Source organism: Neltuma alba, unplaced genomic scaffold (assembly GCF_004799145.2).
Source record: "Neltuma alba isolate B1F8T4 unplaced genomic scaffold, ASM479914v2 tig00012433_pilon, whole genome shotgun sequence".
Taxonomy (NCBI): Eukaryota; Viridiplantae; Streptophyta; class Magnoliopsida; order Fabales; family Fabaceae; genus Neltuma; species Neltuma alba.
The window spans coordinates 5,688-24,303 of NW_021636917.1; the positions used below are offsets into that span (position 1 = coordinate 5,688).

Genomic DNA, 18,616 nt, shown 5'->3' on the forward strand with positions numbered 1-18,616 from the left:
AAAAAATTACTATTTCTGGTTCTTAATATAAAAGCCAAACAATTAATCATAAATATTAAAAAAATTAGTTAAGTTAATCATTTATAATAAATAGATGTTGTCCTATGATATTAATAATGTACATTAAAACTACCTTTTGATGAAGATTTCTTAACACATGCAATTAACATGAAGATTAATTAGGGACAAAATAGATAAAAATAAAAAATAAAATGAATTGAGATTTTATATTTAAAATTAAATTAAATTTTTAAATAGTTTTTATACTAGCGGCGGCAGGAGGAAATGTATCAAAACAAACGCACCCTATGTAAAGAATAGCTCATCTGAAAAACCAAGCAGCACGCAAGATGAACGGAGGCTTGTAGAGTTGAATAAAGGGACCTCGCTGAAATGCTGAATGCGAGGATCCAATAGCTTTTTTTTATTGCAAAAAAAAGTACGTTATGTACTATCTGACTATTTGTACATGAGACGGGGACCCATTCGATTTCGAGCGCTACGTGGCGCCCTATAAAGCGGCGTATGAGTTGAGCCAGTCATCTTCATTCTTTGTCGCTTTTCTCATCCATCAGCCAGTGCTTCTCTCTCACTCTCACACTCAGAACGTCCCACGAAAATCTCGATACCACTGCGAATATTCCCCCTCCTTCGGTTTCGCTCTCCTCTTCCGACTTGTTAACCAGCTCCTGGATGGCCATGCATTCCGTCGCTGTTCTTCCCCAATCTCCTATCTCCATTTCTCACCGCTTAACATCCTCCTCCTCCTCCTCTTCCCCTGTCAGGAATTTAATTCCCTGCAATGCAAAGGGCATTCTCCAATCGTCTCTGTGGCAACATTCCCAGAGCCGCCGCAAGCGAAGCCTTGTTCTGAATTCGGCTGCGGACCAAGTCTCTGTCGCTGACACTCCTTCGCCTCCTTCACGGTCTCCGGGAAACGGAGGCCCGCCGGCAGATCTTATCGCTTCTCTGAAGCTCAATTTACTGGTGGGTTTCTTTCCTCCATTATAAAACTCGTGTATCTTCGATCGACCCCAGATTCCCTTTTTCTCTTCCATTCGCATCTTCCAATACTGTTTAGTTGTAATTGAGAATATTTTTGTAAACGATTCAATATAGTATTAGCTTGTCCGCTAGGTTGCGGAAATGCCCCTTTCTTGATCTTGGGGTTCTCGCCTTTGTTTTACTTTGTCCTCCTTTGAGTTGAATAATGTTATTAAACTGAGCCCGCTGGAGAATCTGAAATATTTTGAAATTTGCTTTCTCTTGATCGAGCAGTTTGGAAGCTACAGACTTGGAATTGGGGCATTTTTTTTTATTAAATTAGGAGCTCTGCTATCCAGCTGACATGGCTGCTACTTTGCACTGATATCTTGTTTCACTGAAAGCTGTAGTCCTTATGCATGCTGATTGTATAGTAATAAACTGATGAATCTCATGTGCAACTGAAGCCAGTGTGACGCTGAACTGAGTTTGGAGACGACAAATTATAATGTATTTTACTTCCACTCTTTAATTTGATGTGTTTCAGGTTCCTGCAATGGCAACATGCCAAAATGAGAACAAACATTGTCAGTTTTTTTTATTAGGATGCTGATAAAACTCGATGGATTATATAGATTTAACTGATATACCCCATTATTCATTGCCTATGGAGCATAATGTTATCTCTGGTTGTAGTTTTGTATACGGTGGATGCTGATGTGTTGACGTTAAAGGAGGATTTCTGTTATCTATCATGATGGTTTTCTGGTTCCATTGCATCCTTTCCCCCCTTGGGCCATCCATATTCTGTATGCATATGAGCTGAATTTTTCCCGATACATCCCATGCTGGTAGTGTTGGGGTCCAACAGGTGTCCAACTTATCTAAGGCCGTTAGTGGTCCGAATGCAGTAAAATATGTTGCTCATACAGCAGAGGTCCTGCATAAATTCCTAATGCCTGGGCACTCGTAAACATGATGCTCTACTCAAAACTCTGACTTTTATCATTATTCCTTTTTATGTATTTGTACCAAGACTTGTCTTTATTAATGCAGAGTGCTATTTCTGGGCTAAATAGAGGTCTTGCTGCTAATGAAGATGATCTACGAAAGGCAGATGCTGCAGCTAAGGATCTTGAAAGTGTTGGAGGACTGGTAGATCTGACAGTTGACCTGGATAAATTGCAAGGGAGGTGGAAACTGATTTATAGCAGTGCCTTCTCATCTCGTACACTAGGTGGGAGCCGTCCTGGCCCTCCAACTGGAAGGCTTCTTCCTATAACTCTTGGTCAGGTACCTTAACATAAATGTTACTATGGTAATTCATTTTTGCTCTGTGACGTGTTCCCTTAATTATAATACTGTTAGAGCTTTACGTGACTGAGTTTCTATTATATTTTTTTCAAAATTCTGATGGCTACTGAGCCATATTCTTCTGGATGACATGTATCAATTTGCGCATACAGCTGAGTCTGAGAAACTGATATTGCTTGCTTGTTTGATTTTGCTTCTGGCTCTACAATTTCTCATCAATGGTTAAGTCTACCGAGCGTATATTTTGCTTTGCTGACAGGTTTTTCAACGAATTGATATCCTGAGCAAGGATTTTGATAATATAGTGGAGCTTCAACTGGGTGCTCCATGGCCCCTTCCACCTGTCGAAGTAACAGCCACATTAGCTCATAAATTTGAACTCATAGGTTGGTTTATTATCGTTTTGTGTCTTCATCGGTTATAATCTATGCCTATCTTTTTCTATAATATTTTGTACGACTGCTATTTGCCAGAAATGACTATCTTTCAATCTCAGATACTATCTGATTCTGCTGTGGGTGTTTCTTATAACTGCAGGATCTTCAAAGATAAAAATAAATTTTGAAAAAACTACTGTGAAGGCAACTGGGAACCTGTCGCAATTGCCACCATTTGAGATACCTCGAATTCCAGATCAATTTAGGCCTCCATCTAACACTGGAAGTGGTGAATTTGAAGTGACGTATCTTGATTCAGATACCCGCGTTACTAGAGGAGATGGAGGTGAGCTAAGGGTCTTTGTGATCTCATGATTTCCTGGAATGTACACCGGGCCTGCTAAACTTGGGGAACCTTTTACTCTTTAATATTGACGATGTTAATCATTTGATCGATTTTTCGTATTCTTGCTTTCGATTCTTACATTTTGTAAAATAGACATACTTGTATACTAAATCCGAGTAAAATGTATCTTCAAGGATGTTATGTTCTGTTTAAATGTAAGATTATCAGCTTCAAGGGAACGCCACTTTATTGCCCCGAGACCTGGAAATTTTTAGTTTATGGTCAACTCTTTTGTCTGCATTAACACCCCACCAGCCCACACACTAGCGCCCACTAGTAACACTCCCATTTTGTTGCCAAAAGCTATATTATTATTCTGAGATGATTTTTAACACTGAATTTCAGAAACCATGTGAACCGTATGCTGTAATTGAGAATGGGTGGAGAAATTATGTAATATTGCAGGATGATAATAAAGTTGCTAAGACTATTGCAACTGCGATTTCTTGGAGTCCCCCAATTGCCGGATAGATAAAGGTTAATGTGGACGGTGCCATGACTGCAAATTTGAGAAAAACTGGGTGTGGCGGAGTCCTAAGAGATAGTAATGGTACATGGATAGCAGGATTTTCTCATTTCATTGGTTTTTTGCACTGCTATGGAGGCTGAACAATGGGCTATCTTTAAGGGGCTTAAATTAGCCTGGGATCTTGGTTTCAAGAACGTGATTTTGGAATCTGATTCCAAAATATCAATTGATTTGTTGAAGAAAAAAGGCATCGATACGGAGAGCCTACTTTGTCTCCAAATAAGAGAGTTAATGAAGAATGACTGGGAACTGGAAATACGGAACATCCCAAGGGAGCAGAATCAACTTGCAGATTCGTTGGCAAAAGGAGGCTTATCTAACTCCTCTCTTTTTAATTCGTCTCCTCCTCATTTGAGGACCTTGTTTGAAGCTGAGTGTTTGGGATAGTCCCCATAAGTTTGCTGTTTTAGTTTTTGGGCTTCTGCCCTCTTGTTTACCAAAAAAAAAAAGCTATATTATTATTCGTGCGTCTTGGTCTCCTAGTGATAACATTTCCTTGGAGAATGTTTTTTTGGTAAGAATAGGGGCTCAAAGCCCAAAGCAAACAAAAAATAACAGCAAAAAGGCAGAAAAACTATCCGCCCCTCTCATTAACCATTCCTGTGTGATCCGCAAATTGCAACCAGCGTTGGAGAAGTGTTTTTTGAAGTTATAAAATGCTGACATATGGATTAAATTAACATTGCATATTTCACCAGTTTGTCTAAATTATAGGGAGGCAACAATATAGAAATCCCTAATTTTTTTTAATGGAAATCAAGTTACCTTGGAAACCAGAACCATAAGAAGTTTTGAACCAAGGGGGGGGGGGAAGAACTCACATTGAGGTAATAGTTAATATATTGGTCTTTGATTAAAATTTCATAGAGATAATTACTTAATCAGTTCCTCTAAACTTTGAAAAGTTGACCAAAGATGCTTTATACGTTCAGTTTGGCATAACATTTCTTCATGGTCTAACTGCTGAGATCAAAACTCTAACAGCGATTGCCCACATGAATCGAAAGATTAAGACATGATATTTCAAGTTTTTTGAACGTGTCAAAAAAAGGTTTTTTTTTCGCTGATAGAAAAAGAACATAGTGGTTTTAATAAAATTTTGAGCAAAAATTTTAGAATCTAATCTAAATAATCAATATATCAGTATCATCAACGTTATATTAATATAAAAGTTTATGACTATTCTCGAGATATGATCCATATGGCTTATTTGAAAATTTATGCTATATACAAGAAAAAGGTGTCCAACTTAAAAAAAAAATTAAAAATTAAAACTAGAAAATAGAAAATAATCATGTAACTTGTGAAATATTAGAAGGAATTTTTTTTGGCCAAAAAATATTAGAAGGAATTTAGGACAGTAAAAATGAAGGGAGATCGCCGCTTAATCATAAGGATTCCGTGCGCCATGTTGAAAGAAATGGCCCATGCCTGGGAAGTGAAAGATATAAATAGCGATATAGACGTTAGAGTTGTAACGGCTACATTTTGGTTCAGAACTTCAAAACTCACATCAATTCCACTCCCATTTTCATTATTCATTTCCAGTTTCGTTCGTTTCGTTTCCTTCTTTCCTTCCGTCCAGCTGTTTCTGAAATCTCTCGCCGTCTCGTCGTCCAAGCTGACCTTTTCGCACTCTCTCATTCTTTCCCTCCTGTGGATTATAGATCTAAGGCTAAAGATTCAATCTTTAATTTCGTTTTCTTTCAGTTCAAACGAGATAAAACAACTCCTTTTTCTTTCGGGTAATTCTTCACATTCATGGCTCCTACGCCTTCTTCCAAGCCTAATCACCCAACCCAGTCAAAAACCCCACAATCCAGGCATCGTCTGAATTTCAATGGTGTGAAAGCACACCAAACTCCGAACTCGAACTTGGCTGCCAAGGAGGTCCCTTCAGAGCACCCAGTCGAGGTCATAGCGAGAATTCGTGATCACCCAGATCGCAAAGAGAAGCCTTTACCGGTTTTGCAGATCAATTCGAACACACAATCGATCCGGGTTCGGGCTGATTTTGGGTACAGAGATTTCACCCTTGATGGGGTTTCTGTGTCTGAAGACGAGGACCTCGACGATTTTTACAAGAAGTTTGTGGAATCGAGGATTAAGGCGGTCAAGTTGGGGGAGAAGTGCACTATTATGATGTATGGACCCACGGGTTCTGGAAAGAGTCACACCATGTTCGGATGTTCAAAGCAGGCGGGTATTGTTTATCGGTCTCTAAGGGACATTCTTGGAGATGGAGACGAAGGTTCTGATTCTAAGGGAAGTGAACATCCTTGCCTGGGAAATTTTGTTCAAGTCACTGTTTTGGAGATTTATAACGAGGAGATTTATGATCTCTTGTCCACAAATGGAGGGGGAGGATTTGCAGGACTGGGCTGGCCTAAAGGCAATTCTTCCAAGGTAAAGTATGTTAGGGATTTCAAATCGTACTATCTGTATATTTATCCTCGGATCTTTTATAATAAGGCTCAGATCTTAACTTGGTGGTAGTTACCAACACATATCTTGTTAATGCAACTTAATCACAGGTGAAACTTGAAGTGATGGGAAAAAAGGCAAAGAATGCAACCTATATATCTGGAACTGAAGCAGGAAAGATTTCAAAAGAAATTCAGAAGGTAGAGAAGCGCAGGATTGTTAAAAGCACTCTTTGTAATGAAAGGAGTTCTCGAAGTCACTGCATGGTATGATTGTTTTTCTATAGAAGATTATTGTGCTAAAATTAATCTCCCATTCGCGGAGTTGGTACTGAGATATGTCTCCTTATGTGAACAGATAATCCTCGATGTTCCAACAGTGGGAGGGAGACTAATGCTTGTAGATATGGCAGGATCAGAGAATATTGAGCAAGCTGGTCAAACTGGATTCGAAGCCAAAATGCAGGTAACATCTTTTCCATTTTCATGTTCTTCCTTGTGTGAGTAAGTTTCCTGCTATTGATTATGCTTTCAATGTAAGTATAGACAGCAAAGATCAATCAAGGAAATATAGCACTGAAGAGGGTGGTTGAGTCTATTGCCAATGGCGATTCACATGTTCCCTTCAGAGACAGCAAACTTACTATGCTCCTGCAGGTAAGACTCGATCATGTTTTAAGTTGAATGAATTGCTGGATTCTTGTAAGGATGTTTCAAATTTGACTCACAGGATTGTTTATTATATTTCTTGGTTTTCCCCTTTGAAGGATTCCTTTGAGGATGACAAGTCAAAAATTCTGATGATTCTGTGTGCAAGTCCCGATCCCAAGGAGATCCACAAGACCATCTCCACTCTTGAATATGGAGCAAAAGCAAAATGCATTGTTCGTGGTCCTCTAACCCCGGTTAAGGATGAAGAACCTTCTGCTGTCATCTTGGGGTCCAGAATTGCTGCAATGGACGAATTCATCATGAAGCTGCAAATGGAGAACAAAGCCAGAGAAAAAGAGCGGAACGAGGAGCACAAAAAGCTTATGAAGAAAGAAGAGGAGGTTGCTGCACTGAGGGCTAAGCTTGAGAACATGGAAGGCAAAGAGAATACTCCTAGTGAAGAAGAGATCAACATGAAGGTATTCGAACGAACTCAGCTTCTGAAACAAGAGTTGGAGAAGAAGTTGGAGGAGTGCCAACGGATGGCCAACGAGTTTGTCGAATTGGAAAGGAGGAGAATGGAAGAGAGGATATTACAGCAGCAGGAGGAAGTTGAAATTCTGAGGAAGAGACTAGAAGAAATTGAGCTTCAGCTACGTTGTTCAAGGGATGGAGGAGGCTATAGTGAGGAAAATGAGTCCAACGAAATGGAATCAAGTGGGTTTGCCAGGAGGCTAATGCGTATATATAAGAGTGAGGAGGACCCTGGGATGGTTAAATCCATGGATTTGGACATGGATGATCAAGAACCTCTGGTTTTGTGCAGGGTTGATAACAATACGAGCCAAAACTTCTCTTCAAGCCAACCCTTTAATTCTCTAGATGGGGTGTTAGAATCTGATGTTTTTGCACCAAGATACGGTCTTAGCACAGTATATGAAGATGAAGAAGGAGAAGGAGAGAAGGATCATGAGGAGAGGGTGGAAGATGACGAAGTGGAGAAAGAAATCATAGAGGAGAAGAGGGTATGCTCTGTTCAGAATTTCGAGCTCACGTCAACAAACTTGCCTAGAACAAGTCCGAAACAAGATGATGATCATTGTTTCAAACACAATCAAGAGGAGGACAAGGAGTCGGCTTCATCTAGACTGCTGAGAATTCAGACTATATTTACTCTCTGTGGGAACCAAAGAGAGCTCTCGCAGCATGTGGGAACTCCAATTCCTCCTTCAAAGAAGTCCAGTGATTTCAAGATATCCCCAGTGACCAAGTCAAGCGAGAAGGATTCCTCCATCCTCAAAGTCTCCAACAAGGAAAACATGGAACCACATTATATTGTGGGAAATTAGTAAGCTTTGGACCAAGGAAAAAGCTTGTACAATATAGGATGAATGATGTACGCGTTGTGTAAAGGGAAACATACTAGCGTTTCTTCATGCTCTGTGTGTCATTTTATGGTCTATTTTTTTTGGAATGAATACATGTGCTCTATTCATTCATTCATCCCAATTAATGTCTTCTTGTTGATATACCCTTGCATGATTGAAATGCAGAAGCTACAAAGATGAAACAGAGGAAGTTTTTATCTACTATTATCTAAAAAAAAAGGCCCAAAAATAACCGCTCAGGTGTGAAATTATAGAAGGTCAAGATCAAACAATTCCATCGAATTACAAAGATGAAACAGAGGAAGTTTCTGCGTTTCAATTAAATTAGAAAGTAATTTGAGAACACCCTTGCATATATTCCCTCCTTCTAAATACAAGAGCTAATGAATATTATATGAAAGAATTCAATGGAATGGGAGAAAGAAAATGCAGAATTGAAAAAAGAAGAAGAAATATTAATTAAAAAAAATTCAAAACAGCAAAAATCAGAAGGCAGGCCTCCAAGTGGAGGACTGCGTCCAAACTTAAAATTAACTAATTTACAAATTACAAATTTTCTTCCCTCCTCCCCTCCTTCTCAGTCTTTTCCTCTCTAGATTCTCATTACAATTCAATCTGTGTCACTAAACCTGAAAGATTTATCCGAATCAATTCTCAATCCTCACTCGCTGTTTTTCCGCTCGTGCCCGTTTTCACTCGCTGCATCGAGATCCGGTAAAGAGATGTCAGACATGGAATCACCTTTCGACGATCTTCTCGATGACCGCTCTGGCCTCTCCGTGTCGTCAATGGATGTCGTCTTCGCCTTCCGACGACGCCCCGGTTTCGATGCCGCCTGCGAATCCGATCCTGGATTCGAGCTCCGGCCTTTTCTCGATTGTCGGGTGCCGGAGGACGGGGAATCGCGAGCCGAACACTCCGATGTAGGGTCCGATGATCGGTGGCGTCGCACATGCTTTGATCCGTCTGAGCTCCCTCGGGTTGGGGAATCCGTGTTATTGCTTTCCAAGGAACCGTGTCTTGATTTTGGAATATGTTTTGCTTTACGTTTTGAATCCTTTGAAGTCTTACCATCTGCAAGGCACATCCATATGATCAATAGTGATGAATATGAACCTGAACAATTCGTAACCATGAACTTATTCTTCAATTCTATAGGCATGTATATATTATTAATTATATGTGAAGTACGAGATCAAATGTGCACGCAAACCTCCTTGAGTTTCGACAGAGTCGACCGGTGCTTCTACCGGCGCCGATGCCGGTTGTGAGACCTCTGATGCGGTTTTAAATTCATTCATCTGCACAATTTTAGAATGCAAATAAAAGCTTAGTGCTTACTAACATAACATTAATAGATGGGCAATTAAAATTAAGCTTTGCCATATATTAGCTTGGCCTAACATTTAATTTTGAGATTTGAGATAGGACAAGCCTCCTTTCCGGGAAGAATTACAGAGGACGAAAATGAAAAATGAAGAAGAGAAAGTTCAATGAAGTACCCATGTTGGGGTGTTTGCTGACGGACCATCCATTCCGATGTGTGCCACATGCTTTACGTCTGTTGGGAACCCGATTTGTATTTCATCTTCTTCTTTCTCATCTGCAACATTCCCTTCAATTTTTTAATAAATCTCCATAAGCAAAAACCTGATTAACGTCAAATAAATCTATTCCGCGCGATAGCACTTTACTAACATAGAACATTAATGGGACTCACCAAATATTTGTGAAATGTATCTGAGACCTCTGAACAGTCCTTTCACCTTGGTCGACATTTCCCGCCGCAGAAACCTTGCACCTTAAACTCTGATGGTGTTGGGGCTAAGGTTTGAAGATGGACGTCCACATTTCGAGATGAAACAGATTGATGCAGTGGACAGAGAGACAAGAGAATGTCACCTAATCGGAGCGGCTATATGGAAAACAAAGATTTCTCAATACCTGAAGCTAAACAGACGTACGTTATTAGCCAGACAATGTCAGACAGGGATCAAAAGGGAAGAAGGGGAAGAAAGGAAACCAAAAGGAAAAACGAGATGAGACTTTTGGTTACTAAACCCAGAAGGATGGAAAATCCGGTGAGCACTGGTTTTGATCGCCGGCCGGTGAGTACAAAACCAGTGCCTTGCCGGAATTTTTTTCGGTGAAAATGCAGAGAGCTTGTGTTAAATCCTCATGAGTTCTGGTTATATTTAGTGAGACCTCCGACATAAACGCTTCACAAAGGATAACTGTGCGGCTTTGGTGAACTCTACAAATTATTGTGTTGTTATTGTTACAATGGAAAAAATTATCGTCCATGGATCGGCAGAAGCTAAAGGATTTTTTTATATCAGATTCGTTTTTTAAAATTATTATTGTCAGATTTGCTTTTGATTTTTTTTTTTTTAACATCTTAAAATTATTATCTCGTGTATGTTGAAACAATTCCTTTGACTAGAAATATAAGCCATTTTGCACTGATTTTTTTATAAGGTCATTATGACTTTTGATTACTTGGTCGATATTATCATTTATCCTTTATATGAATAGACGTGAAACTTTTTTTTCTCCCTTGAATTAAGACGTTATTTAAAAATAAATAATGTAATTCATTAACTGGGTTTATGCTGTTAGGCTTAAAATTAACTATAGAATTTTTATAGCTTCATTACTTTGTTATTCTTTGACATTGTAATTTCACAATATAGCATCAACATGTGAACCTGTGCAGAGTCAATTTGATGAATTTTTTTTGATAAAAAAACATTTAGAAAATATTTGCTCATGTGTAAAACATGATCTTACACAAAGAAGTCCACTGAATTATTGCTTATGCACTCCAGTTAACAACTCATCCTCATAAACCCTAGATAAGCTTTCCATAAAAACTTCTAAAAATATAGTAAGCAAATCAGGTTTTTGTATTCTGAAGCCACTACAATACTAGTAGGCCAACACAATAACATAAGATATTTATAGTAACTAACAGTACGGGAATTAATTCACAGATTATTTGTCATTAATATTTGCTATTTTGGATGTCACAGGTGAAACTGGAGACTTTTGATCACATTTCTTAATTTAGGAAGCCTTCATCTCATCTAAGCCACAGCGAGCCTGTGCCACAAGAGTTACTTTAGTCAGCCCAAGGTCACAATACAAACATTTCAATAGGTAAGAATACCATTTGGACTCCTACAAGCAATCAAAATTTACTTTTGGGGTTTTAAACCTTTAGCCTAATGTAACTTAACGGCTCAGATAGGTTTTTGTACACTTGTACGGTTATGTTTTGCCCAAGTTTCTCACTTCGTTCATTGTACCCTTTTGGCTTCCTGTTGGCCTGAATGAGTTTTCCCATTTTTGTCAAAAAAGAGAGGAAATAAAAATGTGAGTTTGGGATTGAACCAAATGGAGTAGGCTGATATTGCCCCGTGTCTATTTGGCCTTTAACAAAAAGAAATTCTGTTACAAACTATGCATTAGAACCAAATGAGAGATGCATGATATTGAGTAGCACCCCCTAGGAAAAAAATTATTTTTGAGATCAATAAGCACTCTGTGTAGGTCAATCTGAAAATCTAATCTAAATTTCACGGATGAATAATAGGTCAAATTAGGAGTGAAATTATCTTTGAATTCTCTTTAGTGATATAGATTTTACAGGTGGAATCAAACTTACACCAAAACCTGATGAAACATCTATATCAATGGTTTCTTTTTTAAAAAACAAAAAATACCAAGTGAATGACCATTAATAAGCACTAAAGTGATCCAAGCAATCTTACCAGAAACTTGTGATTCTCTTCAAGGAAAGGAGAAAATTCTGAACAAAATTTCTCCATGTCAGCATTGATATTACCAGAGCCTCCTACGACATCCATGAACTTTTTCCTATCAGGAGCAAGCTTCATAGCAACCTGTAGTTTAAGATTTTAATAAGCCACAAATTCCCATCATATACTGGATCCTCCCCCACCCTCTCCTTATCACAGACAAGAGACAAAAGAGAGGAAAATAAAAAAGAGAGAAAAAAGAAAAATATAAAAGCTCATAAAATAAATGAGGATAAACAATTTAATAGTGAAGTGTTAAATGATTTTCCTAGTGTTTAAACTATGAACCATGAAGCATTCATAGAACACAAAGTAGAAGATTATAGAGCATTGATAAGGTAGCAGATATTCCAAAATCTTTTAGTGGACATTCACTTTGATGAATAAGTTCTATTTCTCAGAGAGAAAAAAATTATCAAGAAAGGATCAAAGAACATTACAGTGAAGCTTGAACTAGCAAGCCAACCATGCCACTTTTTTAAGGTTTTGTTATAGGAATCTGTACAGGCTTGTGACATAGACCAATCTGCATGCTCAATTAAGTTTTGGAATAATGCCACCAAGAAATCCATTGCCCTGAAGAATATAAAGCTAGAAGTTATAAGCATAATCTTTCAAATTACACGGGAAAAAGAAAATATTTAACTTATCCAGATAGAAGACAGAATACAAGTATTGCTAATTATAAGGATAATGACTAAAGGCAAAGTATTGATGGTGTTCTCTACCTTGTTAACCAAAGAAGTCCATTGGCGCAACTGGATGCTGACTTTGCAGTTTTAGTTTCAACCTCTATTTGCACCAAACTATATAGGTAGTTGAATTTCACTGGATTGGAATTATACATAGATTCCAATCTCTGCCGTAATAATCAACATTGCAGCAAGTGAGAACATGATAGAACATCTCAACCCAACATTATTAATGCCTATGGTTTGCATACTTAACAACAATGACAAAAGTTAAAGACTAAAACATATATAGGCAAGATAGAACATGACATAAACAGGACTCAAGCATAAACACAAACATATTGAGATATGGTATTACTATATGTATCATCTTAAGAAAAACATATGATATCTTAAATTGCAATAAGCAAATGATTATTCAAAGACATAACATACCGATATGTTTCCACCTATGTCAGATTTAACAAGGGCCATTGCAGCTCCAAATTTATCTGCCAAAAAACAAAGCATCATTTCTAATCAAGGTACATGCATCAATAGCATACAATCAAAATCTATCCCACCATACACGTTATTATTATAAAATAAATTAGTATTCAAATTACTTAAGAGATATAAATAACTTTGGTTAACCAATAAACATTGCAAAAGCCAACCATACAGTTTCTACAATACAATCAAGTAATTTTGCATCAAAAGAAGTTGTGAATGCCAGCAAAAGAAACTAACAGAAAGAAAGCTTAGAACTAGAAGATTTAAAATTCTTTTGCAACTCAAAATCTTATGAAATAAATTATAAATTTTAAAAGCACAACAATTCTGTAGGACAGAATCATTGTCACTGTAAATCATTTGACTCAAGTTACTTAAAGCACACATCTTTTTAAATAAAAAAAGAAAAGGAACAAGAAAGGATGCAACAATAGTTTATTTCAATTCAAACATAAATGCAAATCAAATTGATTGACTGACATACTGCATTTTCTTTAGCAGTAGCATTGGATGATGCCTTAGAAGAACAAAACAGCAGAAAACAGAGATAAAATATTACAAACTCGGGAAATTGTTCGCATGTCCTAGCACGCAACAAGGATAAAAATACACCATTTTCCATTTTTTTCCTGCCCTTATCCAGTCACCAGGTTAGGAGGGAAGGGCCTGTACCTATAACGGGCAATATCTGCTTGCACACATCTAAGAAAGGCATGGTCAATATTTCTCCTTGCTCAGACTTTACATGCTGTATTTTCTCTAGTGCAGGAGTGAAGACGGTGCCCTCCATTTTTGTGCTTTACTGCATATAACACGGTCATTAAAAATAAGTGGATTAGTAACAGAGCAAAAGTCTAAATTTCAGCCTTCAAAATTAGAGAGAAAATCGTCTAAACGGTTCAACTCAAGTGGATAAAGTGGCCTGAAGAACCATTCAAGTAAAAGGCAGATAGTGAGGAGCAACTTTATAGGCAAAGAGAAAAAGAAAAAAAAAATTTAAGTTAGATCCAGCAAAATATTAAGACTGGGTCAATGACCTCAAATGTGCTGATCAGTCTCCATTCCACATCATTTACAAAAGTGCCTCGAGTGCCAGCCCATACTCAAAATTTGCTATCCCTACCTCTAAGAATTATACCATTAGCATCATTATAAACGAGTGAAAAAGCTCCTAGACATATAAAGCGAGATCAGGTTGCAGCCAGACATATCCGCTAGGTGGGTGGAAAGTAAATTTTTGGGCAGATCAAAGAAAATGAACAAGAATTTGCAAGCAGGACCCTCTGTACTGCGAAGTTTAAAAAAGAGAGAAGGCCCCCGGAATTGTATATCTTGATAGATCTCATTTACTGATGTAGAGATCATGGGATCAACCCATCCGCTTATCTAAGCTAAACAACCAGACCCATTTCTCGGATTCTCCAAAATACATAATTGTTCACCTCTTTTTCCCAGGAAGCGGTCTATTTTAGACCTTTGGTTACCATATTTAATGACGAGAAGCAAAGATGACCCTAAGAAATTGAGATAATAATGCGGAAGAGGTATATAGAACAAACCTGGATGCTTAGGCCGGGAGACTGTCGTGACTCGTGAATTCGGTGATCTATAATCAAGAGCAGTTGTGGAACATATAATTGCAGATGCTTCTTTATTTATTCCTGTGTCTTGGTGCCGAAGTGTTCCTCCGCGCGATTTGGTAAATCGGGAGTTTTCCTTGCAGGTTAGGAGTAATTTTAAAGTTAGGGTGAAAAAAACGGGTGATTACTGATAGATACTAAATTATCTGTAAAATAGACAAACGAGAATGTTTGGATTTTTTATTTAGTGGTTTTTATTATTAGCAATATGAACTATAACAACACAACTATTGACAAATGCCACTGATATTTGGAAGAAAAAAAAAATCAGAGATTGTAAGGCTTCCAACAAATTTTACGCTGTACGTAGAATAAATATTACACTTCTTATCTTTAATATAAGATCCATTTAATTAATTTGGTTAGATTAAGAAAAGTTACGTAAATTAGTTAATTATAAGAAATATGACATGTTTTTCCTAAAACACCATAATCATTTTTCATAATACCTTATCTCCCTCTTCTACTTAATTATTTTGAGGGAGTGTCCGTAGGGATAATTTAGATAAAATTGATAAATATAAGAAATATATCTTATTTAAGATCAAAACCAACTCAATAATTAGATCATATATTAAGAATATATATAGATATATAGATTTCTTATAAATTATGTTAATATGCCCTTTACGTGCGGCGCTGCGCTCTTTGTTGAATGCCACTCCTCAATTCATAAGGCACAGCTGTACTACGGTCTCGGGCAAAGTTGATTGCAAATTTTCTAAGATTCTTTCTCTTTGTTTTTTTTTTTCCCGGCCAAATTCTGTATGCTTCGTGCAAAAAAGAATTAAAAGAGAAAAAGAAACTTCATTTTCTTCTCAAAATTATTTTTTGGTAGTTCTTTTTAAAATTATTCTGATGATTTATTTTCAAACTTTGTCATTAATTTGCCCATTAGAGTTCAAAATTATTCCTTCTTTCAACTTTTTTTAAAGGCTATTTTGCTTTACTTTTGTCTCCAACTCCTTGACGCGATGGTAAAGTCGAGCGGGTGATTAGTTACCTGCTGCCAAAAGCGTCCCAAGATAGGTGGGAAAATAGTATTTTCTCATGTCCTAAATATAAGGTCATTTTTGTAATGTAATTTAAACTATAAAAATAGGGTTTATATTTAGAATTAGAGAAGTATCTAGCATTGGCAAATTTTGGTAAATTATTTGTAATTTAAATGAAAAGGATCTCTCTAAAAATATCATTTTCTTGTTTGAATTGATCAATATTCAATATTATCAAGCTCTTATATTTTTTAACTTTTTTTAATCAAAGAACGATGTAGATCCTATTCTCTTCCGAACAAATAAGTAGGAGTAAATTAATCTGTGTTGCGAAATAATCCCTGAAACTATTTTTACAATATCACTTAACACAACATAACACCGTCAATTTTTTATTTAATCCCCATTTTTATATTGTTATCAGTAATTTGGTTTTTGGGGTAGATAATTTAACTTCATTATCTATCTGTTTAGCATTTTCTTTATAAATCAGGCACATGAAAACAATGAGATGGGCCTCCCTTCCACGAAGTACTAGTTACCTCAATGATAAATTGGGTAGCCCATGAAAATATTGGGCTGGATCGGAGTTAGCCCGGCCGATTACTTCATTGAATGATCCTTTATATGCAGGCTACCCAATAAACCCTAGTTCAGGAAGCGTGCCTTGTCTTAGGTTTCTCCATTTTCATCTGCCCCCCGCCTACGTTTCCCCACTCGCGGTTACGGACCTTCTTCGCGGCTGAAAATGGTGAGGCCTCTAACACTATGCTCTTGCTGGCTATGTATGCTCTGTGCATCCATCTTGCTTCGTTTTTTCTTTTATGCTGATCTGTTTTCCCCCCTTGCTTTTCCTGCTCTGTCACGCAGCCTTTCAAAAGATATGTTGAGATCGGGAGGGTTGCTTTGGTGAACTATGGCAAGGACTACGGAAAGCTCGTTGTCATTGTCGATGTCATTGACCAGAACAGGGTATGCCTCTTCCCCCCCTCTTTTCATCTGCTACCTTTCACTTGCTATCAGATTCGGCGCGACTCGGTCGTCTATTTACGTAAAAATCTGAATCAATATGCGTATTGAAGTCTGTATTAGTTTTTAGTTTTTAGTGCTTCCAAACAACAAGTGGGATTTTATTTCGCATTAACGTGCTTTCCCAGTAATGGAATGCAGTTTTAGATTTTATGGAAAATTGAGAAATAATTGAACATGGGTTTTTACTGGTTGAATTTGGTGACCTTTAGTTTGTTTTACACCTTCAAACTTCATTGCTATCAATCAATCTGGGCGTTGCTGCTTCGGTTTATTTTTGACATCTTACTAGGAGGCTTTCACCTTCGGTTGATATCCCCGGCGATTTTTTAAAACAAAATTTAGATTCCGTTTGGCCATCAATGTATTGTCCCAGAAAAGTTATTTATACTCCGATTGATGCGTTTGGCTAAATGTGACAGTTTTTGCAACCATGGGTTATTGGTGGACTAGTATTTCAATGTATCTTGTGCAAATATCGAAGTCCATCAGAAATTCGTATTTCTTCCAGCTTCAAAAGCTGGAGCGCTCTTGTTGTATTGAAATCATTTTGGCCATTTTTTGAGGGCTCGCAGTCGAATATTTGGGATTGGATCTTTGGTGTGATTTATCTTCTTCATGTTTGTAGGCTCTGGTTGATGCACCTGACATGGTGAGGTCTCAAATGAACTTCAAGAGGCTCTCCCTCACTGACATTAAGATTGACATTAAGAGGGTTCCCAAGAAGAAGGAGCTCCTTCAAGCAATGGAAGCTGCTGGTGGGTAAACTGTTGAAACACTTGTTTGGTATTTATTCATTAAGCATATTATGTTCGGTAAATAATTTGTTTTCACTTACAGATGTCAAGAAGAAGTGGGAGAATAGTTCTTGGGGTAGAAAACTGATTGTTCAGAAGCGAAGGGCATCTCTCAATGATTTCGATAGGTTTAAGATAATGTTGACAAAGATCAAGGTGGGTTTTTCATAGTATTTTCGCCTATCTGATTGTAGTACCATCTTGTATTTTGGTAAACAAGATTCATTAATTTCCAAATATGCTGGCTAGTTGTGCCATTTGTGTTCTTTGATGTTGGAGTAGTTGATGCTAATCTATATTATTTATGTCGTGCAGAGGGCAGCTGCTGTAAAGCAAGAACTTGCTAAGCTGAAGAAGAGCGCTTCTTAGGCATTATGTTGTGAGCTTATTCAAATTTTTGCCTTGGATTTCTTTCGAACAGTACACCGTTTTTATGAGTTTTTACATCATTTGTAGACCAAAAAGTTTTATTTTGGAATATTTAATGTTAGGGTATTGTTGTTGGTTCTTAATGGTAGAATGTCCGGAGATTGCTGGTTTTTTCCCCGTTTAATATCGTTTGCATTTCAGATACTGATTTTCTTTTCGCAAGACATAATGTTGGCTAATAACTTCGTGACTTCCAAGATTTGGCATAGATATAATTGATTAATCTCGGAGTCCCCACTGTGTGGGTGTATACCGTAATCGTTGGCAAGCCAAAAAAAAAAAAGATGTATACAGTAATCAGTCATTAATTGTGGACGTTAATCATGCAAGTCTGTTCTAGCCTGGAGGTTCAGAGCTGAAGGCATTATCCAGGCATCTGGGTTATTGGAAGCGTCGTTTGCAATCAAAGTGTTTGGGAAGGATATAGAACACTACGCGACAGGATTGGGCTTTTCGTTGTGCATTCACGAAAATCAATTTTCCATTTGGCAATTAATAATGTCAATGTCGTCGTCAAGAAAATTGTCATTTGAATTTTATTTTATTTTTAAATATAAGGCTTCAATCCATTTTGTCGTATTTATATATATTTTTTTTAAATAATCTTTCTAATAATAATAGTTCTAATCAATACACTTGATTAGTAAGG

General features: G+C 37.3%; 5 protein-coding genes across 7 annotated transcripts; 3 read left to right on the forward strand and 2 right to left on the reverse strand.

The window, feature by feature from the left end:
- The first annotated feature begins 573 nt into the window (after positions 1-573).
- On the forward strand, positions 574-3,265 carry LOC114727065 (plastid-lipid-associated protein 6, chloroplastic-like). The gene is made up of 4 exons (XM_028913797.1): positions 574-987; positions 2,041-2,277; positions 2,558-2,684; positions 2,836-3,265. Exons 1-4 carry the CDS (start codon positions 694-696, stop codon positions 3,048-3,050), a joined length of 873 nt encoding a protein of 290 aa, XP_028769630.1. The 5' UTR covers positions 574-693; the 3' UTR covers positions 3,051-3,265.
- Positions 3,266-5,169: 1,904 nt separating this feature from the next.
- On the forward strand, positions 5,170-8,254 carry LOC114727064 (kinesin-like protein KIN-10A). The gene is made up of 5 exons (XM_028913796.1): positions 5,170-6,016; positions 6,145-6,300; positions 6,392-6,499; positions 6,580-6,690; positions 6,801-8,254. The coding sequence occupies exons 1-5, from the start codon at positions 5,372-5,374 to the stop codon at positions 8,031-8,033; spliced, it is 2,253 nt and encodes a 750-aa protein (XP_028769629.1). The 5' UTR covers positions 5,170-5,371; the 3' UTR covers positions 8,034-8,254.
- Positions 8,255-8,575: 321 nt separating this feature from the next.
- On the reverse strand, positions 8,576-10,364 carry LOC114727066 (CRIB domain-containing protein RIC10-like). 3 transcript variants are annotated; one of them, XM_028913800.1, is made up of 5 exons: positions 10,017-10,364; positions 9,793-9,896; positions 9,575-9,675; positions 9,286-9,373; positions 8,576-9,146 (listed from the first exon to the last, which is right to left on the reverse strand). In XM_028913800.1, the coding sequence occupies exons 2-5, from the start codon at positions 9,848-9,850 to the stop codon at positions 8,734-8,736; spliced, it is 660 nt and encodes a 219-aa protein (XP_028769633.1). In that variant the 5' UTR covers positions 9,851-9,896; positions 10,017-10,364; the 3' UTR covers positions 8,576-8,733. The 3 variants fall into 3 exon arrangements, with proteins under 3 accessions (XP_028769633.1, XP_028769632.1, XP_028769631.1); XM_028913799.1 differs by having other exon boundaries at positions 8,576-8,664; positions 8,696-9,146; positions 9,793-10,364; XM_028913798.1 differs by having other exon boundaries at positions 9,793-10,364.
- Positions 10,365-10,787: 423 nt separating this feature from the next.
- On the reverse strand, positions 10,788-14,736 carry LOC114727068 (glycolipid transfer protein 1). The gene is made up of 7 exons (XM_028913801.1): positions 14,637-14,736; positions 13,750-13,879; positions 13,021-13,076; positions 12,622-12,752; positions 12,334-12,469; positions 11,846-11,977; positions 10,788-11,174 (listed from the first exon to the last, which is right to left on the reverse strand). Exons 2-7 carry the CDS (start codon positions 13,865-13,867, stop codon positions 11,139-11,141), a joined length of 609 nt encoding a protein of 202 aa, XP_028769634.1. The 5' UTR covers positions 13,868-13,879; positions 14,637-14,736; the 3' UTR covers positions 10,788-11,138.
- Positions 14,737-16,363: 1,627 nt separating this feature from the next.
- On the forward strand, positions 16,364-18,109 carry LOC114727069 (probable 60S ribosomal protein L14). Its single transcript, XM_028913802.1, has 5 exons — positions 16,364-16,463; positions 16,583-16,684; positions 17,370-17,499; positions 17,582-17,694; positions 17,854-18,109. Exons 1-5 carry the CDS (start codon positions 16,461-16,463, stop codon positions 17,905-17,907), a joined length of 402 nt encoding a protein of 133 aa, XP_028769635.1. The 5' UTR covers positions 16,364-16,460; the 3' UTR covers positions 17,908-18,109.
- The last annotated feature ends 507 nt before the right edge of the window (positions 18,110-18,616 follow it).